The sequence below is a fragment of the Phasianus colchicus genome, chromosome 14 (genome assembly GCF_987193195.1).
Source record: "Phasianus colchicus chromosome 14, bPhaCol1.hap1.1, whole genome shotgun sequence".
Taxonomy (NCBI): Eukaryota; Metazoa; Chordata; class Aves; order Galliformes; family Phasianidae; genus Phasianus; species Phasianus colchicus.
In genome coordinates this window covers 7,109,402-7,135,584 of record NC_143449.1, presented here as the reverse complement: position 1 = coordinate 7,135,584, position 26,183 = coordinate 7,109,402, and the positions used below count along the sequence as shown (strand labels likewise).

General features: G+C 39.7%; 2 protein-coding genes across 5 annotated transcripts in view; one reads left to right on the top strand and one right to left on the bottom strand.

The window, feature by feature from the left end:
* The window catches only part of DCX (doublecortin), a 124,770-nt gene that overhangs the window by 7,312 nt on the left and 91,275 nt on the right, over positions 1 to 26,183 (top strand). The gene's annotated exons all lie outside the window — the stretch shown is intronic.
* SERTM2 (serine rich and transmembrane domain containing 2) lies at positions 8,397 to 9,515 on the bottom strand. Its single transcript, XM_031593920.2, has one exon. It carries the CDS (start codon positions 9,017 to 9,019, stop codon positions 8,702 to 8,704), a length of 318 nt encoding a protein of 105 aa, XP_031449780.1. The 5' UTR covers positions 9,020 to 9,515; the 3' UTR covers positions 8,397 to 8,701.

Here is a 26,183-nt window from a genome sequence, read left to right as displayed (position 1 = left end):
TCATTTCTTTCATGAAAATAAGAGATATTCAGATATAGTGGTTATTCATTTATGTAAGGCTTTATATACCGATGTTTCCTGTTAGTGACACACTACAAAGTGCTGTTCTTGTTACTGCTCCATATTAAAACAGTGATTCATTGTTAAAGAAATTATTCCAAATGAAGGGCCTTGGTTTTGATTTATCTGACTTTTAAGTACATCATAGATTGTGCTGGCAGCTGAGAGTAAATTGAGGTCTTTAATCAATCCAAAAGAGAGGTAGAACTTAACTTGGCAGAAATACAAGTATGTCTCTGCCTGGCCTGGGAGATGGAACTGTAAGGCTTAAAATTCTTCATACTTCACAGCATGGCCCACTTCTTTTGGTAATAGCACTTAGCTTTCAGTGAAGATGTGGGCAATTGGTTATTAGAAACTTGACTGAGGGGGCTTGCAGGCTGCTGGGCAACCATTATATAGAAGTGCAGCAGGTTCCTATCAGTGTGTTGAACTTGACCCAGTGCCTTCACCATGAAGCAAATAAAATTATTTTTCTTTTCTTTATAAATTGATATAATTGTCTGGCAGCACCCACTATTGATACAGTGACACTGCTGGCATAATTAGTAAAAATAAGTTAATTTTTCTGAATGTAATGAGCTTGGATGTTGAAATGATTCATATCTAAGATTAAAAGGAAATGTTTTCTGACCTACAGTGTCCCATTTCCCTTCAGGGTCTTATATTTCTGTCATGATAGGCAAAATCATTCCCTTTGGGTTCTCTGCACCTGGGAATTTATTTTTCACTTTGTGAGTTGGTGAGGACTCGTGAAATTTCTTGAGTCTGAGTCTGGACTTACACAATGTATTGCTGGGATATTATGCAAGTCACTTAATGTTTTGTTTGCGAACAGAATAGCCCAAGGTGCTAATTAGCTAGAATAATTGCATATACATAGAATGCTGTTTTCTTCCATAAAAATAAATCTGTGATTGAGATGAATTTAACTACGAGCTTAATTATGTGCATCCTTGGTTTCTGAAAACAGCAAGATAATAGCAAATATTTTTGAGTGGTGTTTTCTATTTTAACCAAGTATTTGTAACTTTTTAATTGTTAATATCACTAGTCCTTGTTACTGATTTGTTAGATGAAATAAACTGTTTAAATATTGTTTTCCACAAAGTCTGACCTCAATATCTGTTTCTAGTGGTCAGTACTTTCATTCTGTGATTGTAATCAACTGTTACTGTGTAGTCTGGAGCAATATTTTTTGTGTGTTTCACTTTGACACGTATATTTTTTTTGTGCTATGTTGAGTGTTCTTTTTCTGACTTGAGCTCAAAGGATTCTGAGCAAGGAACACAGGGCAAAGCATGGTTGCTGAAATCTATTGCTTATGAAACTAAGCAATGAAAATGCAAGTTATTTTAAATTTTCTTCAGGGTATTCTATTTTTTACATCAGACTTCTTAGATGAATCAAGTCTTGAGGATATTTGTGGGTACTAAGTAATAATGATGTATCAGTTTTAAATTGAACGCTGCTGCAGAAGTGGCTGCAATAGGAGGAATCAGCATGATCTCCCTAAACTGATGTAACAAAAATGAACACCAATTATAGTGTATTCTATCCACTGGGACTTAGCCCATCATTTTGTCTAATTATGGTATGAATTCTGCAATGGAAAAAACCCTTCTTCTGTAAAGAACTAATTCCCCTAGAAATACAAAAAATCTTAAAGAACTCTATGCATTTCTCAATAGATAAAGAGCCAGAGAGAACCTGTGCCAGCCTCTTATCAGAGTGGAAGGGGAAAAAATAAACAAGAAGAAAACAAAACAAACAAACAAACAAACAACAACAACAACAACAAAAAACAGAACAAAAACAAACAAACCAGAAAAAGATAAAGGATTATTCTGGGAGACAAGAAAGGAATATAAAATATTAGAAGAAACTCCTCTCAACCTTTATCTAGGCTTTATTTAATATAAGAGCTGACTGTTCTGTGCCTAAGAGCTTTACTGTCAATTGAAAGTTGATAGATCTATTGACCTTTATTTTGATGAATAATGTTGGACAATAATTGTTGGGTAATGATAGAGATTGTAATTAGAAAACAATCTTCTGCTATACTCCTAATAAGTTTAGAGACACCCCAAACTAGCTTGGGTAATCCAGACTGCTCAGGAATGCTTTGTGTATTGTAAATTGTTATCAGGCATGTTCTTACAAGAAATGGGTTGCTTGAGTTAGAAAAAGGATAACTCCTGACTCCTCCCAGACCTATTTTTCAGACTAAATTGCAGCACAGATTTGGTTGGGCTTCTGCAAATGTGAGGTGGTTCATTAAGCTCTACTGAGGGTTGTTCATAAGACAGCTGAACAGCAAAAAAAAGAAGTCATCAGTTGAGAGAAGAGCTGTAAAGCTTCTTCAGCACAATAGAGGGTGGTTATAGATAAGAATGACAAAGAATAGGCTATAGTCACTCAGGAATGAAGTAACAGCATGTATGCATGGCATGAAGCATCTGTTTATTCTGAGTTTTTAAACCTGCAGTATTTAATAAAAAGGCAGTGTATAACAGTGAATTTGCCTAAAATATGTCTTTCCCAGCTGCCTGGTGAAATTGAGTCCAAACTCTTATTTTCATTCAACAGAAAAGTTTTGCATCCTTAATAATGATGATCTTTCAAACTAACCTACAGGGAAGAATAAGCAGCCGTCCCAGGAGGACTGCGTGTTGCTTTTATTTGCAGATCAGTCTACTTTAAAAAAATAATTTAAAAAAAAAAAAAAAAAAAAAAGATTACTGCTGAAAGGTTATACCTGGGGAAGTGAAAGACCAGTAGAGCTGGAATTAATCACCTCAGAGACAGGCAACAGCTCTCATTGCTTCCTGGCCATGGAGACACTTGTTTGCCATGTTTGTCTTTCCCCAAGAGAGTAATCGATTCCGTAGATGTCTTTGTCTCTGAGACTGATACTGTATGGCCCTTCTGCCTGCTCTAAAATTCTGAGCTGAACTGTGAGTAGGAGAATGCTAAAACCGCTTACCTATGAATGCATCTAACAATAACAGACCTTCCTTCACTTTGCTGGTCTGTTGTATGGATTACTGTTGTGTCCTAAGTATGTGTGTGCCTATATAAAATGGACTCTGATGTAAAGTTTTAGTTGTATCTGCTGTGTGTCTTGCTCAGTCAGCTGCTTTTGAGGTATAAGCCAGTTCTCAGGCTTCCTCAGCAGAAGGAAAAAAGAGGCAAATTTGCTGAACTAACTAGTATTCATAGAGTTCCTGCCTTTAATAGGCATGAGTGACATTAACTTTAGAGGAGTTGTCTATAAGCATTGTCTGAACTAACAACTTGCTCATGAATATGGAAGACAGCTGTTCACAGGAAGGCCTTCAAGAGGACATCTGGTTCATCCCACTACCTCAAAGCATAATAAGTTCTTCATAACCTCTTTGTTATTGTCCAGCATGGGTGCAGAAAGCACTGAATTTCCACTAACATATCCATTTGGAGATATTTTAATGCTTCCAAGCCTAGCAAAATTCATGGAAAAAGTTGAAATTCCACCAAATCTCACCTAGGCTGAGTGTACATGTGCTTGTTGTGAATGCTTAACTGTACCTCCTGCAAAGGGAGATGCTAATCCTATCTGAACAGCCTGAATGTGGAATTAAATAGCACAGTAGGGCAATAGTGTGCCTGGTAGCAAACTGGTGCACACTTGCAAACAAAAGCCAAACAGCCCCAGTATTCTGATCTCAATGGCTCCTTCCAGAGTAGCTTACAATTCCACATATGGAGAATGTTGATGTATTTGTCAGCTGTCCCTTCAGTGTTTGTTATGCTGTACAACAACAAATATCTTCAAAATTTAGTATATAATTTTATATACTACGTATATACATGTTATATACTGCGTATATAACATTGGGCAAAACCAAGGGAATTCAGAATGCTCCTGTTTTGTTGGATGCTTTCAACAACAGTGAATGACATTTCTTTCCCACTATGTACCAATATGTACAAAGTGCAAACTGGTATAATGTTACCATCTGGACTTGTTGACAAATACAGCACTGTAAGGACTGTTTTGAGACTTTACTGGTTCTGGTAGCATGAAAAAAGATATAAAGAACAGCGAACTTACATTGGTTTAATTCTATGTGACAAGCTGTAAGATTTGCTGGTGGAAGCCTCCTACTGGTTTCCTGGGCTATTAAGTATTAATTATGCCTCAGCTATTTTGATAAGTTCCTGGTAACCTGAGGATTATTGTGTAACATTATAAAAAGTGCTGCACACTGACTACAATGAGCATGAATTAGTTTGAATTAGGGTTGCTAAGGCATAAGGTATAAAACAGAGATTATCCTGAATTTAGCTTCAGCAGGTGGCAACTAGGTTTGTGCCTTTCAGCTATTATTACAAGCTCACATAGCCTTAAAAAGCCATCTCCAGTTGCACTCTGTGCCACAGTATTAGAAACAACTACACATTAGTTCTGAGACAAAGAAAGGATTCTGATATGTGTATGATGTATAAAAGACATGTGAAGAATGATGGGGTAGGTGGTGCAGAGTACCCAAGCCTGTAATACATTCAAATCCAGCTCATGGGTTTGTACTGTCCTGTAGGTAGAGCCAGCACTTGCTTGCTGACAAAGTTCAAAGGTAGCCCAAGTACAACTTGCTTCTGAATGTCCCCTGCTTTTTAAGGAAGAATTTGTCTGTCCAATGTCAGCTCGCAGGGGTGCCTGTGGTATGTAGAAGTATCCCAAATAGGTGCTGCTTTCTACCTGATCCTTCTGTAATGCTGGTAGGTAATGTCTGTTCTTCATAAAGCTACAAGGAAATATCAGCCAGTAGCTATTGATGTGCAGGTGTTTCAGGACTTGAAGAGGAAATAGTTTGAGGACTACAGTCTAGATTGAAAAATATGAATTGCTTGCTTGCAGAGAAAAACAGATGTCAAGTAACAAAGCACGAGGTCTCATTTGACTTGCATGTGCTGGGATGCTGTGTCTTAATCGATTGCTGATAAATGGGACTCATGAGTAGAACTTTGATCTTAAAGACAGGATAAATGTAGAGAGAGTCAGTTTTGGAAGATGTGGCTATTAGCTTGATCAAATTACAGTTTGAAAATCGGTTAATAAATATAGAGGAGAAGGAAGGGAGGGAAAGGGCTTCTGAATTATTCATCATTTGTTTCTCGGTTTACAAGTTTACACAGAAATGAGATTCAAGTGGGAGTATAGAGAGTGTAATTTTATAATTACATATGAATTGAACAGATGTTTCCATATAATATCAAGATCTGCTTTCACAACTTGGCATTACCTACATCTGGACAAATCAAAAAAATCCAAGACTCAAAATTCAAATTCAGTTTAAGGTTATTTTTCACTCACGGCATCAGCAGGAGGAGCCTGCATCCTTCTTGCAACTTGCTTTAATGCTGTAACTGTCTATCTGCACTGCTATGTTACCACATGTTAGTGCAGGATGAAGGCATATTTATTTTTCTGGTGTAGATGAGGCATGCAACTAAGTTTTCAAGTATTGGTCTTTTCCACAACTGCAGAATGGAGAAGGTGGTGAATTTAATAAATGGTCATGTTTCCTACTTCTCAACTGTAGTAAAGATGGGAGCAAACTATTGTGGTTCAAGCAAAACTTACAAAGACCATTGGGTGTTTTCTTACGGAGATGCCTTCCTGAGGCCAGCAAGTAATTTGAAATCCATTGGCACTACCTGAACCTATTTCTGTGTATGAACTTGCCTCTGAGATCCAGACCTTGAGAGCATTCTGATAATAGTACAGAGCAATCAGTGACTCACAACTGATTGTAATGTCTCTTTGTTTATTTTCTTTAAATCAATGTTTTTGTAGTAGACAAATGAGAAGGAAACAAAATGATAGAAGGAGGTGGTATGGATGTGATATTTTCAGATCCAGCAAATCCATGCAGATATTAGCTAGCACTCCTAGTAGCTGACTCGTGTCCCCTCAGCAAACCCAGGTCAAAACACCTCAACATTCTCTTTTCTTACAGGCATCATGTCTTGAACTTTACAAATGGAAATGAAAAGGGGAGGAAAAGCATACTTTTGTTTTAAATAGGAAATGCAAGCTTTAAAATTTGCTGGCATTGTACAAATGATGCACTCAGAGTGTAGATATTTCAATGGACTGGTACTTTGTTTGAAATGAAGGAAATGTAAAGGAAGACTTAGCTTTTTTTGTTATAGAAGATATGGCTGTCTTTCTTAATACTGTTATATGCAAATATACACAGTTTACCTAAGATGTGATGTAATGATGTATAAACTATACACTGAATAACTTTTGAAAGAGTTACAGAGCTCTTCTGAATTAACAAGGCAAAAACCTAATCCTGACTCTTATTTCTTATGGCTTTTCAGCTGTGATCAGAGCCCTGAGCAAGCTCAGATTCTGATACTGTCATTTTTCATTAGTAGGCTTAATATTCTTTTTTGTTAATAGTTGAATCTTTTCTACTGCTTTTCATAAAAAAAGCTTTTCCACAGATAGTGTGCTGGAAGGTTAATGTTTTAGTTGCTGATTTGGTATGATAGTTTATTTGAATCATAAATGAATTACAGGTTTGAAATGGAGCATCAAGTAAACTGAGAGGTTATACAAAGCAAGCTGGATGTTGACCCTGGGCTAGACTGCACCCTGATAGTTGAATGCATGACGTGTACCAAGCAATTTAATCTGCATAGGTTTTCGTTACACGTAAGTGTCTTTGACTAATGTAGCAGCCACATGTCTTAGCTGGGTTAATGTTCAAATTGTCATCACATAGAATTTGGACTCTTTTGCAGTGCTGAGAGTAGCGCTCCTGGAGGACCCAACCATTCTGCCTGCTGCTCTGTGCTGTACTATGGCAGAAAGCTTGAGGGCATCTAGCTTTTTACCTTCTTTTCCAGGTAGATGTATATGGCTGCGGTATTCCTCTTACAGTCACAAATGGCACCTGTTTCAGCCTTATACCTGTCTGATGGCATGAGCATATATGGGAAAAGTCTAGGTTTCATACAGTCATTGTTTTCTGATCAAGTTACCAATGAAATTTGTGCGTGGACTTTGTTGTGATGCCCATAGGAAAACTGCACATTGCAGAAGCCTGCTACCTCAGAAACTCACACAAACGGCTCGAAGTGCCGTGAGAGGATTGGGGTCAGGTTGTTGCTTCATAAATGTAAGTAAAGATTTCTCCTCATTCTTTTAACTGAATCACCAGGATATTTAAATCCAGTCCTGTCTTTCAGTGCTCAGTCTGTTTTGCTTTCTATCTGCATGTTCCCTACTAGACTATGTCCAAAGCTGTTCACTCTTCATTATTGCAGTGCCAGATTTTGGCATTTCTTTAATTTTCTCTGGAGAAAAAAAAAACTAAAAAAGCTTGGGAAGAAGTCATCTGTCCTTCTCTAAAGAAAACACAACATGAATATGAGATTTAATATTATTCTGAATTTGTCTGTTAGGAAAAAAATGTCCATCTGATTCCCAAATGTTACAATCCATTTTAGTTACCAAGTGATACTAGGAAGGCTGGAAGATATGACTGCATCTGTAATCTGCTCAGTTAATATAAAGGAGAGCAACGAAGAAGTAGAGTGTCATAACATATTTTCTCTCCTGCTGCTCATTTCCTGCTGTTGCTTTCTTTTTATTTTATAACTTTTTATGAAGTTTTCTTTCTTTCTTTTAAGTGCTCTTTCTGATATCTGTATGGGGAACAGTTCAATGTGAGAAACCAATAGTTCCAGCAGGTGATGAAACATTTGTATACTTCTGAAACTCTGTTGTACAAATCTGCCAGTCAAGTAGGAAAGATGTTTAATATTATCTTTCTTAAATAGGAGAAATGTCTGAGAATTTCCAAACCACCAGTTATTTCTGTATGCGCCCTTGTATGGGAACTGCTGAGTCATGGCCTGAACCTCTGATTAATCACCTGAGGCAAGCAATGAGTCAGCCCTGGGAGCACAGGTGAAAGCAATTCACCTGTGCTGCAGGAAGGGGTGGAGCCTGGCTCCACCTCTCCTAGACCCATTTAAGAGCTGACTACCGGGGGGAAGGATCTCTCTCTCTCTTCAGAAGATCCACTCCACTGGTCTTTCCTGAGCGAGCCCACAACACGGGTAAGCATCCTATTTATTCTCTTTGTCTTGCTGTGCCTAACTCTCTTGCTTATTTCATTATTATAACATCTTAATATTATTTGATTATATAATATTCCTTTATATAATTTTCATTGATCATACAGCCCTGTAGGCTTTTTGCACTTATATCACCTAACTTTGAGTAGTCTCTTCTCAGGTGAGGAATTTAAAGGCAGGGAAATAGAAGAGCAAATACAGACTCCGGTACATGTTCTTATATACATCTCTTTGTTTTTTGTCGTTCCTGGTTACACTTTTTATCATGTTCTGTAGGGTTTTTAGAGGAATATGAGTCTGACAGCAGTGATTTTCATAACATAACTTTTATTGAGGGCCTTGCACACACGTTGCCCGGTTAACAGCCAGTGGGTGGCAGCCATTCAGTGTCTGAGTTCAGGGCACCAGGCCTCTTGTGCTGCTGTTGATGGTGATGCAGTAAGTTATAGGGCTCATACGGGTGGGCAGAAGTTTCTTCCACCACATCTTTTCCTGGGGGTCTCTAAGTGGTAGGAATCCTGAAATGCATTTCCACATCTGTGAACTGCTGGACATTCTCAGTGCTCTCTGGAGGGGTGGTGACTGGGGAAACAACATGCTTCAGGCGCAAAAGTATGGTGAAAAACAGTATGAGAAGGATAGCCAGAATTGTTAAGAATAATCCCACATAGACATAGAGGCCAGAATATTTATCTGCTGCTTTGTCTACTTCTGTAGCCAGAGTTGGAAAGTGAGCACGTCCAGTTAAGTTTCCATGGAATTTGAAATAAATCTCAGTCATTGCTGTCAACTTTGCTACATTTTCTCTATTTACTTCCATCTTGAATGTCTTACCTCACTGGTCTCAAAAAGTAGGTCTAAAGAAAAGGCTTAAGAGAGATGGTGATATGTCTTTTTTGTAAAATTCAGGAAGAACTGCTCTATCCTCTTGTCCTCAAACTGTTTCACAGAGTTAGTAGACTGCATGTAATAAGCCTTTGTAAATCATAGTTGCTATCATAATGATAACAAGCACTAGATTTGTATTTTACATGGCCACCAATCTTCTATTTTGTCCTCAAAATCCTTGGCTGCTGCTTCTAGTAGGCCACCTCCTTTGGTTCTTCTTCCAAATTGATCTGCAAGGGGTTGTATAATTTTGGACTTTGCAAGTGCTGTTTTCCAAAAAGAGCAAGTTTTCTGCTGGCTTTTCCAACAGCAGGTGGTTTATCCCTGCGTGAGATAGGGAAGGTTGAAGTCTACTGGGAAGCTTCTCTGTTAATCCAGGGTTACTGATGCTTGCTTGGAATATAGTGTTTCCAGTTTCTTGTAATGTATTGTCAAAAGTTGTCTGTCTAGAAGGAAAAATGAGAGAGAAATGAAACCAAGTTCAAAAATAGCCTAATCTGTATGTAATAGCTTTAGGTAAGAAATGAGTTTAATCCCTTGTCATGCTCCTGTGAACCACTTAGGCTCAGTGCTGCTTCTGATCTATTTAACTGGAGACTTGGGTAGAGAGGATCTTTATGAGGTTCAACAAGGGCAAGTGCAGAGTTCTACAACCATGGAGTAATAACTGCATATGCCAGTACAGGTTAAGGGCTGACCTGTTGGAAAGGAGATCTGTGGAGAAGGACCTGGATGTGCTGGTGGACAACAGGGTGGCCATGAGCCAGCAGTGTGTCCTAGTGACCAAGAAGGCCAAGGGTATCCTAGGGTACATCAAGAAAAGTGGCCACCAGGTCAAGGGAGGTGATTCTCCCTTGGAAGTGAGGTCACATCTGGAGTACCATGTCCAGTTCTGGGCTCACCAAATCAAGAATGTTCTCCACAGATTAACTTCTAGAGAGAGTTCAGTGGACAGCCACAATGATCATCAGGGGCCTGAAGCATCTTCCTAATGAGGAAAGGCTGAAAGTTTTGCGGCTGTTCAGCCTGGAAAAGAAAAGACTGAGTAGAGACCTTGTAAATATCTAATGGGCAGGAATCAAGTGCATGGGGCCAGGCTCTTTTCAGCGATGCCCAGTGACAGAACAAGGGGAAATGGGCACAAAGTGGAGCATGGGAAATTTCATACAAACATGAGGAAAGACTTCTTTACTTTGAGGATTACAAAGCACTGGAACAACCTGCCCAGAGAGGCTGTGGAGTCTCCTTCTCTGGAGATGTTCAAAACTTGCCTGGATGCCTTCCTGTGTAACCTACTCTAGGGAATCTGCTTTAACAAGGGGAGTTGGATGCCCTCCAGAGGTCTCTTCTGACCCCTATAATTACATGATTCTGTGAAGCTTAGAGAAAGACCATGCAAGTCTAAATATCAGTCTCCTCTGATTCTTACTTATAGTTAAGAGAAGGCCTCATGGTCTATGGAATTAGGTATCTTAGAAGAAGGGAACAAGAATCCAGCCAGTGCTCTGGATTTTTTTGTTTTTTTGTTTGTTAGGACTCCTTGTTTCTGTTGCAGGGTATGCTTATACTTCCAGTATACCTTAGGTATGGTTGAAAAAAATTCCCCTGAAACTCTCTTGGGCATGTAACAACTGGGTTGTCAGGGTACCTATAAACAGCAACACCTGTTTTTGCTGTAATAACTGAAGTACAGCATTGGCATTGCATTTTTGTAGCAAGTCTTTCAAACCAAGGCAAATGAACTTCTTATGTACAGATCATAAATCTCCCCAGAAAACAAAGTTTGCAGTATGCACAGAAATCCTCACAGGCAAATGCAGGTAGCACTACTGTAAAAAAAAAAAAAAAAAAAAAAAGGCTACTAGAAAGAAATTTTCAGTCCATCCAAGGCTAGAGCGTGTATAGAAATGTATAGAATATAGAAATGTTTGTTTTTCAAAATACTCAGTTTGCTGCTGAACAGCTTGGGAGAATTTTAGATTTGAAAACTTCAGTTAGGATGTAGTGGGAGTTGATTTGGGGTTTCCCTCCCACACATACTCCATTTTTATGAGTTCTCTGAGCAACTGACTTCAGGAGAAAAAGCAAACATTAATAATGCAGCCACAGCTCTATCAAATGGAATAAATTAAGACAGACTTCAGATTGCAGTAATTCCTAATTATAAGTGACTTTGGGTTCTTTAGAAAAAAATACTTGAGGTATATTACATGTATTCAGTTCTAGAAGAGAGTATTCCTAGTCCTTCAAGATTTTTGAGTACTTTGATTTACAGCCTCCAAAATAAAGTAACCAGTTCCTGTAATTTGCAGATGTTAGTATGTGTAAGCCTTCCCATTATGCTGCGAAGTTGTAAACATGAAAGGTGTCTATAAAAATGTCATTAGTTAGTAATATGGTGCTGATATGCTATTAAGGACTTGGTGACTATTTTAATATCTTTACCTGAACTGGAGGAGACATGCAACAGGTGTTGCAAATGTAAGAAACAGAAGACAGGGAAGCAGTTGGTCACACAAGTGGATTCACAGCTTAGATGGAGAGAGGTAGGGTAAAGTGTACTTTTTGGGCACACATGCCCTGACCAGGAACCCTCATGTTTCACGTGTCTAGAGGTCCCAGTGGATATGTCTGTGCTGAACCCTGAGGATGAGCTTGAGAACAGAAGCATACATTCTGGACTCCTGCAGCCCTTTTGTTTCTCAGTGATATGGGTACTGCAAGCAACCTCTCACAACCCTTGTGGGTCCTGTATTACTCTGCTCCCCACTGTACCAGTGACAGAGCAAGCAACTCCTAAGCATGCTTAAGCATCCAGAGATGCAGGCTTATGGACTTGTTTCGTTGTCTGGTCTTAGGGCAGCCTTGGGGCACCCCTCAAGGTCTCTAGCAGTGAGCAAAATGAAAAGTGAGAGATGTGTCTGCAAAACTCTTGCAGCCTTATTATATGGTCTGTGGCACTGACTTGAGTGGGTTTGGAGCTGAGGCAGAAGCACAGGACGTGAAGGTGAAGGTTGTATTATAACCAAGCACTTAAGATACATTGCCCTATAATTGCCTAACTGTTCTTCAGACATTAATGACATAAATGAAAAGTATTCCCCTATGAGGAATATTCTTATGACATAAAGCAGGTGGAAATTAATATGGCCAGAAACCTTCATATCATTTTAAGCCTTTGTATTTAAAGTAAGATTTCCTTGTTGATAATGAAATGTAGTCAGTCAATCTGAAATCTGATGCATGCATTAAAGCACAGAGCAATGCCCATCTCATCTACTATCTCAATAAGAGCAAAAGTCAGAGCTGGTTTCTCTACTTGAGCCATTAGACTCCCTCCTCCTTTATAAAATTACACTGCAGAATGCTAAGGATGTTAATCTTAAGTTGAATGATTAACTATAAGCCAAGACCTTGAATTGAGAAAGCTCTGCTAATTAATAAAAGGAGCAGACTAATAGTAGAAAGTATTAGCAGTAGGGACTTGGCATAGCTTTCATTTTTTGTAGTCTCAACTATAGAATTGTCAGGAGCAACCAACTACTCAGGCTATTGAAAGCTGTGAAATTAACTTCATTTTTTTTCAGAAATAATTCAGTAGCTCTAGGCAGCACCAAAGGTTTCTGCTGTTCAGTTTGTCAGTTATCTCAGTGAATGTATTTTTTTTGGATGTTAGTAAATTCAGCTGGAACTCCCTCATTTAACGAATGCAAACTTGAAGACCGTGGAGATCAAGGTAATGTGAAAGTAAATGGGCACACAAAGGTTCCACAAAACCTGTGTATAAAGCAGGTTAGTATTTATAACTGTGTAACTCATAATACTACAGACAAAACCTCCTGGCTAGCTAGCCTTTGAAGACCACCAGTAGGAGGACAAATTAAGTAGAGATTTATTAGAGAACAGAGCATCTTAAGTGGTGCCAAACTTCACTGTGATCTATGTTCTTCATCAGGGCTTTGTTGCTCTACTATGGCTGGACAATATTTCAATTTCTAAGGAGTGTCAAGCACTGTTAATGCTCACTAATGCTCAGTGGATACAGACTGATTCCAAACAGACACTTCCTTTTCATCACTTTGTGCTCATTTTTATGTAAGGATTAAAAACAAAAGCAGAACATTTCATTTAATAACAGAAAATGACAACAGCAAAGCAACAGTAATGAAAATATATGCCCCAAACAAAACACTAATAAGGTTTTTTTTCTTGGAGTATATCTTAACAAGAGAGCAAATCTGTGAGCCAAAACTTCATGAGTATTGTAATTACCACCCTTCTGCAGCTTCAGGAATTATTAAGATTTTCCCTGTTCTTAGGAAGCCTGCAGCGCCCCTTTGTAGGTCACAGAAAAGCTGAAAAAAAGATTTCACCCCCCCCCCCCCCCGGCCCTCAAACAATGCAGACAGACAACAGAAATTTGTTTTGCAACTCATGTCTTATCTCACTTATTTTCTTTTACTCCCAGATTGCTTTAAGTGTCACCTGCTAGCAAGGCATCTCTGAAAGTGTGGGCAACTTTAGAGTTCTTATGCTTTTCCAGCCAATACTAACACTATTGCAATGAGTAAAGTGGGACAGAAGAGAATGATTAGTCCAAAGCAGTTTAAAGTGCTCTGAGCTGTCTGACAAGCACAGAAACATTTCTTTTAGAACACAGACACTACCAGGTGTATTCTAGGTGACTTTTAGAGATAAGACAGTGTTGAAGAAATGCAAACAAAGCATTAAAGTATCAGTTCCATCCATGGCTTGCCTTTTCTCCAGGGAGTATCTGAGGGAGAGGAATAAGGGGAGTGTCTCTTATTTCAGTGGTGGTGTTTTTTGTTGTTATGCTGAAGTGCAAGACAGTATGGTAGTGTCTCAGCTGTGACAGTGCATAGGGAGAGAACAGAATAAAGCATAGTTACCTTTCAGAAGCAGGAGTTTGGGATTAGGCACTAGAGTAGCTGGTTCGGACCATGAGCTTGCTGGTGATGTATCAAGGAATATCTCCTCCTAGGTAGTGGGATTAGTACAAAAAAGATTGGCTGTCTTACTGTTGGATTCAGGATAATGTCTTTTTAGTGCATTTGGCATATCTGTTGCTGTCTTCTCCTTTGCTCTTGAATTCGTGTGGTTTAATGTCAGGTATGGCTCTTATTCCAAGTCTTGATGTCAATTTACAATCTGACTCAACAGCATCAGAGCTGATGCTCTGCTCTTCGTAGGCAATAGGAAAAGAAAACAAGGAGATTTCTCCGTGTGCTTCGCTGCTTGGATGGAAACAGTGTAAGCCGGCAATTCCCTCCCTTAGCAGCAGTAGGCAACAGTCAGAGCGGAGAGGATCGCAGCACTCCAGTGCTGCTGCATCTTGGCTGCAGGCAAGGAAGGGAGGGAGGCTGCCAGCTCATCACACAGCAAAGTTTGTGCAAGGTTCTTCTTAACCCTTTTGTGCTTGCAAGTGGTAAACAAGACTGAGCTGCCTTGTAGTTGCAGAGTAAGATGTGAGCCAGGAAGAAAGGGTATCAATTTCTGGTTTTCTGCAAATTGCAGAGTTGTGTTTTTGGTTTTGGTTTTTTTTGTTTGTTTGTTTGTTTTGGCCTCTTGGGAGGGATTAGTTAGGGAGAGTTCCCAGCTGGGCTACTGTTTGCAATCATGGGCAGGTGTCACTTATCATCTGGGACCCTCAAACATTGCTCTTTGACACTGTTGCTTTTTATGTTGTTTTTTTCTTGGTGCTTAGTGTCTGGTGTTCTGGGGAGGTGTCTGGCTGTTTTAACATACAGTTCATTTATCCCCTGAGGAATTTGAAACTCTTAATAAGTCTACCCCCAGTTTGAATGCCTTGTGGCTAAAAAGAATTTACTTGCTTGAAGCTCAGATCTACCTGCAGAAAAGAAGCAGAAGGAATTGAAGTTGATGTGGGAACCTAAACAGTCCTGATCCCAAGTCACTTGACCTGTATTTATTACCTATCCCTAGCTCACAAATGCAGGTGTTTTGTGTTCCAGTTACTATACAAATTAAACAGTATGAAAATTAGTTTTCATTGTGTGCACATTTCAGGATGGTGACAGGATCGAGATTGCTTTCTTTACACAAGGTGGCTCAGTTTTCTGGGGAAGATGTCAGTTTGGGATGTATGCAATGGGCCTATGCAAGGTTGCACCAGCAGAGAAGCACAGCTGGAGGTGACCGGGACATAGACAGGGAAGGTGCTGTTTGATTGCAGGCAGCTGAGCTGCATGTAGCTGGGTTTCACATGCAGCCTGAGCATCCATTCCCTGTGTTCTTTGTGTCCTAGCTAAACCTGACCCACAGGCCCACAATTTCTGCAGGTTTGTGGTAGGTTCCAGTGACTAGAGGCTGTCATTCATTCTTTGGGCACTGGCAACAAGGTTTCCCTCTGGAAAACATGTCCCGTGCAAATCGAGAGAGAGCATTTCATTTTCTCTTTCAAGCATTGTGTTCGATGAGACAAACATTTTATCTCCTTAGAACAGCTCTCTCCTGGTAGTTCTCTATCTCAACTGCCTGAACAGAGGGGCCACAGGGTAATGAAAAACAGCTGCATAACTCTTTTATCCTTCTGGAGTGAGAGAGTATATTATAAACCCACCCTTCTCTGGATTTCAGTATCTGGAACTCACAAGCACAGTGTATCCTTGCAGTATGTAGGTAAAAGATAGTCTTTATAAAAACTGTAACTCTTCCCTCTGAAAACCAAGGCTTTATAAGGCAGATTTGATTGCTGATTTTACTACACATTTTCTTTGTTGTAATGCTGTGTGTAGTGTCTTATTTTGCTGTTTGTGCTATGATTCCCTGCATGTGTATTTTTACTGGAATCAGTCCAGTTTCTCCTTTATCAACAAGACACCTCAAAACCCTGGGAACATGTTCTTTTATTTAAGGAGAAATGAGTGAGAGCACTGTTTAAACAAATTATGTTGCTGGTTGAATTATGAAACTCAGAGCCAGTGTGTGTTGAAATCCTGCAATCCAACTTTCTATGTAATGCTAATGAGTGTTGCTGAAATGAAAAGATCTCTCTCTCCCTGCAACCCAGCTTCTCTGCTCAGCTCTTTTTCCCTTTGTTGTTTTTTTGCAGGAAATTATCTCTCCCTTTTGTAGGACCAAGCTGCTCTTTGCTGGATGGGCATACTTGGATTTCTTGTTTCCTTTGTAGCAGGGTATAATAAAGACAGATGAATTTTAGATAGTGTCACAGCTTATACCAGCTGAAGTTAATAATTGCTTGAGTGACTGATTGTTGAATTCTTGAGTTGTTCAGAAGTATGTAAGTCTTTCTCTCTATGTAAATTTTCAGAACAATCAATGACAAATTTGTGTGACATAAAGGTATACAAATTACCTTGGAAATACACAGATAAGAATACAGGGAAAATAATTTTTCAAGCAGCCATTAGAAATCCGGAGGCTTAAGAGTAGAGTCCTCATTAGGTTCCTTCTTTCACACTGCTTGACCTGTGCACCAAGTGTTGATTAGTTAATTTTATGTTTCTCGTAACACTCCCACAGTTAATGAAATTTGGTTTTAACAAGGACCAAGGAGATGTGAGTGATTATTAGTGACTATAAACTGTTTATTTCTTCAGGGATTCTTCTGCTATCCAAATTTATGAATTCTATGAAAAACTAAAGATTACTTTGGATTTTTCAAAATTTATTTCAATGTAGCTGCAGAGTGTGAAGACAGAGCTGGACTCTCCTCCCTCCCCTTGTTTTTGCAGCTGAGACATGCCCGGTTATTCAAGTTGTCATCTGCAGAGGCCTTTGATAATTCAGATCTGTTTGTGTGTGGGAGGGCCAGGATCAAGTGGAGGCCTCTTTTGCTAATGTAAATGATATTTATTGAACTCTGGAAAGAGATACAACTTGGTAGGTGTCTGTGCATTTATCAAAGATGATAGAGAAAACAGAAACAATAATCTGAGTTTTCAGTTCCAGGGATGGAAAGAAAGTGTTAAATTAGAGCAGATTTAACTCAGATGTCATGTCTGAAATGCTTTCTGTGTTTGGATGTACTTTCTGCTTGTTTTGAGGTTACAGTCAATATCAGTTCATCATTTATCTATCCATTACCATCCTTTTCTCTTGTTAAAACAGCTTCCCTTTCCCACCTACATGGTTAATCCTTGACTTTATGAGAGTTTGACTGACTGAGCTGTTGTGCTGACCCATGGCAGCTCGGCTTGCCTGGAGTTTCAAAGGGCTTAGAGGAAATTCACTCTGTTCACCCCTCAGAGATGACTTACAATTAACTCATAATTAACTGTGATCTTCTAGTAGTATTCACTACGGATGGCACTAATAATCATGCTTAGCACTTTTGTATTTTCAAAGCAATTTACAGTTTAGTCCCTCAGTGAGGTGTAGTCACATAACCTTGAAGAGGGTTGATAGGCATCAGATTTTCAGCAACTGTTGCTGTTACAAGGTGTGTTGCTGTGCTGTACAGCTATCCATAGGACATCTCCTCAAAAAGGTGCCCAGGCCTTCTGTAGCCACGAGGTCCAACTCCCAAGGTGCCCAGATGCTGTTAGACCTCTTATATGGGAAAAGACCTATTCTTCCACTCTTCTGCCTTCCTAATCTCCTGTCCCAACTATCCATAGAGGTGCTGGGATGTCCCTTGATGTCATGAGGAGAATTAGACAACTAGGACTGCCTGCTGTTCAGCTGTTCCTCTAAAGGTCAGAAAGTTGCTGGTTTCTCTGCAGAACTGTACAAATGCTAGTAACAGAAGTGTAAGTTACTGTGGAAAAGATACTAAAACAAGTAACAGCACTTAGTGTTGGTCTGTCTTGGCAGAGCGGAATTTTCTTTTTTTTTTCTTTTTTTCTTTTCTTTTTTTTTTTTTTTTTTGGTTTAAATGTATTTTGTCCTTTTAGCCATGTAGTGGGAATCAAGCTAAGTCATGGCTTGAACCAGTGACTGAACACCTGGTGGGAAGGCAAGGCCAACCTGGGGGAGCTCAAGTGCATGCAATGTACTTGAGTGACCAGGAGTGGAACCAGGAACCACCCCTTCCCAGACCTCATTTAAGGGTTGGCAATAGAGGAGAGAGATTTCTAGCAAGATCCCTGCCTACCAGAGGCCTTCCAAAAGTCCATGGCTATTGCATTTCAGCTTGTTTTCATTTGCTGCAGCCTAGGATTGTGCCACTCCACTATTATTGCTGTACTTTCCATCACATTGTAGCATTACGGCATTACACACCATGACTCCAAGTGGCAGGTGATCTATATGATAAACAAGTGGAAAACAAAACTTTGTTTCAGTAGGTTTTGGAACAGAAGTCTTTAGTGAATGTTTGGACTTTCAAATACTTGTTGTTCATTCAGATTTGCATGGAGTAGATCTAGCTGCCACCAGCTTTAGAGGAGAAACACTGCAGTCAATTGGGTGGCAACCCTGAAAGCAAAGGAAGTTGCCTGGAGTTTGTTCCTTTCTTAGACCACAAAGGGTCTGAAGTAAATGTACTGATTTGTCTCTACTTCATTTTTATTTCACAAAAAGGGAAAAATTACCACCACTTCCCCATAAACAGTCTGTCAATACAGAATGCTACAGAAATGCACATGGCCATGTGCCCACTGCTCCTGTAGAGCTGAGTCCTTTTTCTCCTGTACATTCCCATGTGATCTTTTTTTACCCAGTATAGCATGCCTCAAAATGCTCATGTGTTTGGTCTGAGAGTTTTATTGTTTTGAAAGGCTTTGGGCTATTTTGACAACTTGGTTTTGTTTTGAACTTCATTCTTCAAAAATACTGCAATGGTTTTGTTTGTTTATAAAAACTCATTCTCCCACAGATAACTCAAATTCAGCCTAGCATGATGTTACTGATAATTTTAAGGAACATTTCTAATCTGATTTACTGTTGTGAGTGAAGGACTGTGTTGTCCCACAGACAGAATTCTGTCTGAAACAGTCCTAAGCTTCATTTTCCTGAGGGAGCTTGTAAAGACTGTCATTGCAGATCCCCTTTCTCTAGGTAAGTCAATGGGATTTAGCTCTGGTAGGGCCAGATGGAAAGAGCAGTGTTGTATGAGTAACCCTTGGAGTGAGGGCTGTCTGAAAATCAGGTTCCACATGAAATGCAAGATGTAATGGCCTCCTTCCACCAAAGTCCCACACAGGTCCTTGCGAATCTTGAAAAAAAATTAGTTGAAAAATGAGTCAGGGATAGAACTTAAACCAAATACTGTTCTCCAGCCCATGGTCTAGATCATTATTACCATTGTTATTATTTCTAAGTAGGACAGCTCTTGCAGCACCTATTTTTAGGGACTTCAGCACAATTTCTAGACCTAAGAGCTTCAGGGAAGACTGGAAAAGCTTTCAGATGAGCTGATCATCTGTTTTTGCCTGTCCAGTTGCTAAGGTACAACCTAAGTGGCCCTTACTTGATGTTGAGCCACTCTGTTTTAGTTGTTTAAAGTCACTTTTTTTAACACTCATAATCAAGCTTGTTTTACAGCCCCACTGCACTACTTACTGGATGATCTTGGCGTGACTGTGTGCAATAGTTGTTCATAACTGGGCCTTATTTTATCAGCAAGGTAATGAACCAGCTTCTAGGAGACTAGGTTTTCCTTTGGATAATGAAAAAATCTGCTTGGGCAGGTTTTGCTGGGATTTGGGTAGCTCAAACTACTTCTTCCCACTTCTATAACAGGACTTGTGCCCCAGGGGAGATGTGGCATGGACATGCATGTCAAAGCCAACAGCTGATCTGTGCATATACATGAAATGTGAAAGTTTTGTATTTTGGTGCTCTATGTAGTTTTCCTGAAATTCTGGATATTCCTGATGGAGCCTGAAAATATACTTGTTCATTGTTTGTTTCTACGTTCTTTGCCTTCAGTCTTGCCCCATGCTCAGGCTGTGGACAGCTTAGCATTGCCTTCATTGCCATAGTTTTATGGCAAGTGAGTGAGCCACTCTGAGCTACTGGACCTGCTGTCACCACAAGGTCCGTCTCAGTCCCCTCAGAGCAGGAGCTCCCTGTGCAGGGAACTCTTTGACTCCCGTGGGCTTCACATGGTTTTCTGCTTGCAGGACCAGCTTGAAGGGTTGAGGATGTGATTCCCTGAAAAAAGTGCTTCACAGAGCAGATGATGTTGCAACGTGTATGACTGTATCTAAAACTTTTTTCAATGTGTGCCTCTCCTCTTGTTACAGTCAAAGGTACCACCTGAACTTGCCAGGCAGTGCTGTGATTACAGAGTTAAAAGCACTTTCTTTAGAGCTCATCCTGAGCAAACTTCCCTACAGCTGGTGTTCACTGATATGCAGGGTGTTGTTGTAGTCTGAATGCTGAGCATTTATGAACTTAAGCGTTTATAAACTCACTACTGGCAAGGACCCATGAGTCATTACTTTCAGAACCTTTAAACTATGAACAGATATCTTGAATTCTAACAAAATCCTCACAGGTAGACCATAAAGCTGAATGCACAGTGGGTACAGTATAGGGAATGCTAGCTGCAAAACAGTTAAACTCTCCTGTCTTCTCTGAAGTCTCAGATGTCGCATTATTTGCATGATTCACAGTTAACAGATGGGTTTATGCCTATGTGCAAGGGGGAACAGTTCTTCAGTTCCAGTCATTAAATAATAATTACAACAGTTTATACTGTAAAGAAAACAATTTTGTGATGACCCTATTACATCACTTTTTATTCCTTGGGTTTCTTTTCATTCTGATCTTGAAGAAAATCCCTTTTTTCAGTTCTCATTTATGAAATATGCTGCTGAGGGGACTTTGCCCACCCACACAATTTGACTTTTCAGATATCAGCATTTCCACCCAGAGCTGGGTGAACTCTTTTGAAACCCATCTGGAGTAAATATGGTTGAAATCTTTGTACAAGGAGAAGAAAAGTAGATGCAAATGTTTCCATCTCTGCTCTGCCACATTGTTTCATCATGATTTTGAATAAACTCAGTTTGTATCAATCTGTGCTATAAAGGAAAGCACAGCAAAGCTTAACCACTGCCAAAGGTACTAGTAGTTGTCATACTTTAAGCTAAAATGATACAAAATGAAGTGTACAAATGCTATTGCTGCATTACCTGACTGGCATGGCATGAGATGAAATTGACCAAAAGTTGAGATCATTCTGTATATGTCTGTTTCAAGTACTTTTATCTGAAGACGCTCAGTCTAGCCTTGCTTGCTAAAGCAAGGTACTTCATAAACTGTGCCATGGGTCTGAAAGTGTGTGGTATCAGTGCTGCTCACCCCCATTTTTTCCAGTTGTCTGCCTGTGAATACGCATACAACGCAGGAAAATTCACCTTAAAACTAAGGTGTTCCTTGTGGCCTCTGTATACATGGTGGATATAATGCCTGCTGGGACAAACGTCAAGATCACAGATGTCTGCTAACAAGGCTTGAATTGTATTTAATGTGGAAATAGTGGTGAGTGCTTATAACACGGTGCTTATAACTGAAAAAAGTCAAAGTTTTCAGTGGGAATAGTACCTGTGCCTCATGCTGTTGCTTCACAAAGTAGTTGCTCAGGTATTTTTCTTTAATCCACTTCTTTAATCCACTTCCTAGGAGTTGATCCTTCCCAGTAATAGAAATCTCTCTCTTGCCATGACTCCGTAAGTTCTTCTCTTGCCTCTTCCTGAAAGCATCCATACCTTAATGTTTGCCATTTGTGGCTGAAGAGCCTCAGAGATCTGTGCTCTGATACAGACACCATATGTTGCCCTTACCCTGTGTAACAGTATCTCACTTCATTCTACTATACTGAAAGAGCAAGAAGAGTTTTGTCAAATAAAGCAATTTTGAAATCTATGATTCACTGGATGAAAATATGCTATTATTTCTCAGCTCAGGTAGAATAGTAGGAGCAAAACATTATCAGTAATTTCAGGTTAGTTCTGACTTAAAGTCCCCAATGGGTGTTCTTAAAATGCAGAAGAGGAGCAGAGCAAGTAGTAAGAAGAAAACTGCACAGTGTGGCTGTGTTTGAGTTCCCCCTGGTTTACTGGAGGCCTCTTTGTATGACAGCTTTTAGCATCTATTTCTTTCCAAGAGCAGTGGAGACAGGATGTCAGCCTAGACATTCTCTTAGTCTCAGCTGTAACAGCTGTTGCTATATATATTTATGGCACAGCCAGGGAGTGTTTCCATTTGTTGCCTTTGTCTAATAGCAGTCACAAATTCCTTCTTCCTCAGCCTCTGGGTCACTAACAGAACAAGCTCAGTGACCAGTTCCACTTAATTACCATTCATTTTTGGTGAAGCAAAGTTGCTGTGTGACTGTGTGCTTAGTTACTGTGCCTGAATATTAATAGCCAGTTTGGTTTTTCCCCCAAATCTGTGTCACAGAAAAACACATTTCCCTTCTGTCTGCAGGATCAAGTTGTCTGGGAAGTCACTGTTCTGTGAATAGGCTGGACAAAGACCTTATTGAACTTCTCTTCCTTTTTATCAGCAGACTGATCTCCCTTTATTTTTAGCATGTTATCAACAAAAGTTGCTTTATTGCTTCACTGTTTATAAATGAAGATGTTTACAATACAGATAAACAACTCTACCTAGAAAAATTTTCCACATGGTTCTCCTGATAGCACACAGCATGAAGTCTGCTACTTGGTCATCTGGTCCTTCTCTTTTTAGGCCCAAAATACCTACCGCATCCTGCCTCATTCCACACAGCCTCTCTTAGTTTCCACTGAAAGTAGGAGGTATTATTATCCTCCAGATTCACATTGCCAACCTCTCCCAGCTTCATAAAAGCCAAACTTGTCTAGTGCCTAGGCATCGATTCAAAATACCAACCATTTAGAGATTTTTATGTCATGCTCAGGTGATGCTCTTGAAGAGGTTTCTTGTCCTGGGAAGCAGTGGAAAGCCTTGCTGGGCAGCAGTGGCCAAATAAGATGTTCATCACTACAGGGGAGAAGACTGAAGAGATACTTCATTGATGCTGAAAACTAGCTTTTTCTCTGGCAGGTTCCTGTAATTCCAGTACTCATTCCATGTACCAAAATTAAGGAAAATATGTCAATTCTGGGCTAGATCTGCTCTCTATACATCTATGTGACTCCACCAGTGATAGAGGCATTCAACCCTTCCCCTGACAGTAGCTTTAGGAAATACTACTTTGTGTCAATGTCTGTTATGTGCCTTCTGTAAAGGGCAAATGCTTCATTTCTACTTCTTGAAGAGATAGCAGTTTTCTATTTTACTTTCTAATGCCAACAGAATCTCTCTTTCTTCATAGAATTTTAGTCTTGTGCAATAGGAATAAGCACACAATCTTCTGCATACAGTTTATTGTTAACATTTCTTCCTGCTTCAGCTACTCTTCTAGTGATGGGCTCAAAATAATCAAGAAAAAAAAAGTAACAAGTGTACAAATAATGCAATGAACTTCTCATCTCTTAATCTGTGACTAGACCACATACAGTGTATGTGATGCTGTGGGTCTCTCAGCAGGGATCAGTCCTACAGACTATCCTGAGAATAAACATGTACATTTAAATGAAAGTACAGTGTAGGAGACCAGACCTGAAGAAGTCATTCATACATTTCTCAGATGTGAAGTCACTGTACTGATGACCAAAAATTGTGATAGCAATGCTCTCTGTTGGGCTGCACCAAGCCAATCCTCAGTGGAACCATGGTTTCCCTAGGCATTTTCCCATCGCCTGTGTTTTCAGTTCCCAGAGTTGGGCTTCCTGGAAGAGCTGTTTGTGAATATGATGCCAGCATCTTCATCAAAGCAACTGGCTCCTTATTTGGCCTGTGCAGTCCTGAGTACCAAAGCAAATATTGCAGTCTTAACATCACCAGCAGGTGATCTAGCTACCCTTCCTTAGCATCCCCTGTCCATTTAGGCACATATTAATGAAGGATTTGGTTCTTTGAATACTAACTTGGCCACCTATATTTGATGTACTCCTGTTCTCTCGATTGTTTGCAAAAGGTGAACTGGTGAGTTCTGGAGGCTAACAGAGAGCTTGCAGTGCCCAGAGGTGCTATGTTTCTTTGGGTTGTATTTGCCTACCAAATATCATTAGGAGGCCAACTTGCTGGAATTCACTCTATCAATATGGAATGTTGTCCTGAGTCTGTAGTCGGCTCTGACAAATTCTTGTTACTCAGCACAGAGCAGAGATTTGCATGTTATCCGTGTTTCACCGAGCCTAGCTTTAAGCTTAAAATATGGCAGTTTGTGCTTGTGATGCTGGAGAAGTCTTGTTCAAAACCTACTGTTGAGAAAAATGCTTTTACAAGGATGGAGAGAGGCTGGTTTAGAATTTAGTTTCTCAAGTCTGTGCTAGCACTCAGTACTTTCTCTGCAGTAATAATGTCTGCAATCTAAGCCTCCATCCTAGCCCTCTTAGATTCCCTCTGTATTCCTTATAACTTGTTCTGCATATTGTCCATTCTTGTTCTTTCTGAGCTGTTCTCCACCCCTAGCTCACCTAAGGCTCATGCAAATTTCACATGAGCAGAGTCAGTTTATTGCAACATTCATATTTCAATGAGTGGGTCATTTTGGACAGGGCTGCAATAGAAAAGCAGCAGCAAGCAGCTGTTTCCCATTTATTCATATGTAAACTCTATAGCACTGTCAGCAGAATACTAAACAAGGTTTTAGCATTTGCTTTTTTGGTTGGTTGATTATTGGCCAATTGCTCTTGAATTCCAACACAAAGTGTCTGCGTGTCTCATTAGCAGGGTTAGCAAATCACTGCCACAGCAAAACCTCAGCTGCTTTTAGTTGTAGAACACCGTTGTTGGTTGCAAGTATCTGCTTCCTGTGACTCCTTTTGCCATGGACTCTTCTCTGTTTCACAGGGACTGTAGGAAAGCTCTAGGGCATACTAGGTTGAACAGATTGTCATACTTACAAAAAAATGAATGTGTCTTTTCCTGGTTAAAAACAAAAATGACTAACAACATAAGAAGCTTTAATTTCTGTCCCCAGTGCAGAAATTTATTGGCTGATTCACTCTTGCTGGCCTGGAGTGACATCTAGGTATCCATGCATGTATTTCAGGTATAACCGCAAGAACATCCTAAAAGGTTGTGGTGATGGATTGAAGCTCCTTGAAGCTTCCTCACATCAGTGAATTCACACTCAACTTTTTCACCCGCTGTATGTTCTGGGAAGCAGTGGCTATTCAACTGAAAGTAAGGAAAAGCGGGTGGAAAAACCATGTCAGAAAGGATGGATGCAGTCCTTTAAGTCCTATAATAAGCATCTTACTTTCTCTCTGCACCTGGTTTTGTGTCCTCCCAGCATAACTTGGTTGAACATAGTCACATACTGCCAAAAGCAGAGTAGTTAGGAAAAACAAACACACAAAAAAAACCAAATAAAACAATACTTTTGTCTCTGTCATAGTGAAGGTTCTTTCCTGCAGTATATTTGCAAATACTTCAGGAAGCCTACTTTTAAATAAAGCAGTTGCCATGAATTAAGAGGACAGATAGCAAAAGTCAAATGTATTTCCTACACTCTGATTTTGGCTTGGAAAATTACTCTGATAACTTTTCCTGTTAGTTCCAGTGATGTAGCTAAAAATCCACTGTGCGAGTCAAGTCCAGCCCTAGGAGGAAGCATCTAAACACCCTGCAGTGTAACAAACTCTACTACTTTATGTGTACATTCTCTGGAAGGGAATTCAAGTCTCTGAATCTTCCTGATCCAGCTGATCTCATTTAAAGTAGCTAGAAGATTTGTACTGCTATCTGTTCTAGCCATAAAATTTATCTTAGCTTTTAACAATTTGAGATATTTCATTTTCAGTGGCTGTAATACTACAAGCTACCTTCATATTGTATGAAATGTAGTTTGTGACACGTGGCCTGTGATATAGGATCTTCTGTCAGCAAATATTTCCTCCAAGCAGGACAACATTTTTTAAAGAAACAAAAACAACAGAGTTTTCTTTACTGCTCTTTGTCACAGAAAAACAAAGTCACAGACCTAATTGTGAGATAAGGTCCACAAATGAATAGCTCAAAGGAAACCCATGTTAATAAAACTTGGAACATGCTTCTCTATATTCGGCAGTCAGGACCGTCACTTTTGGAGATAAATCCTATTTTTT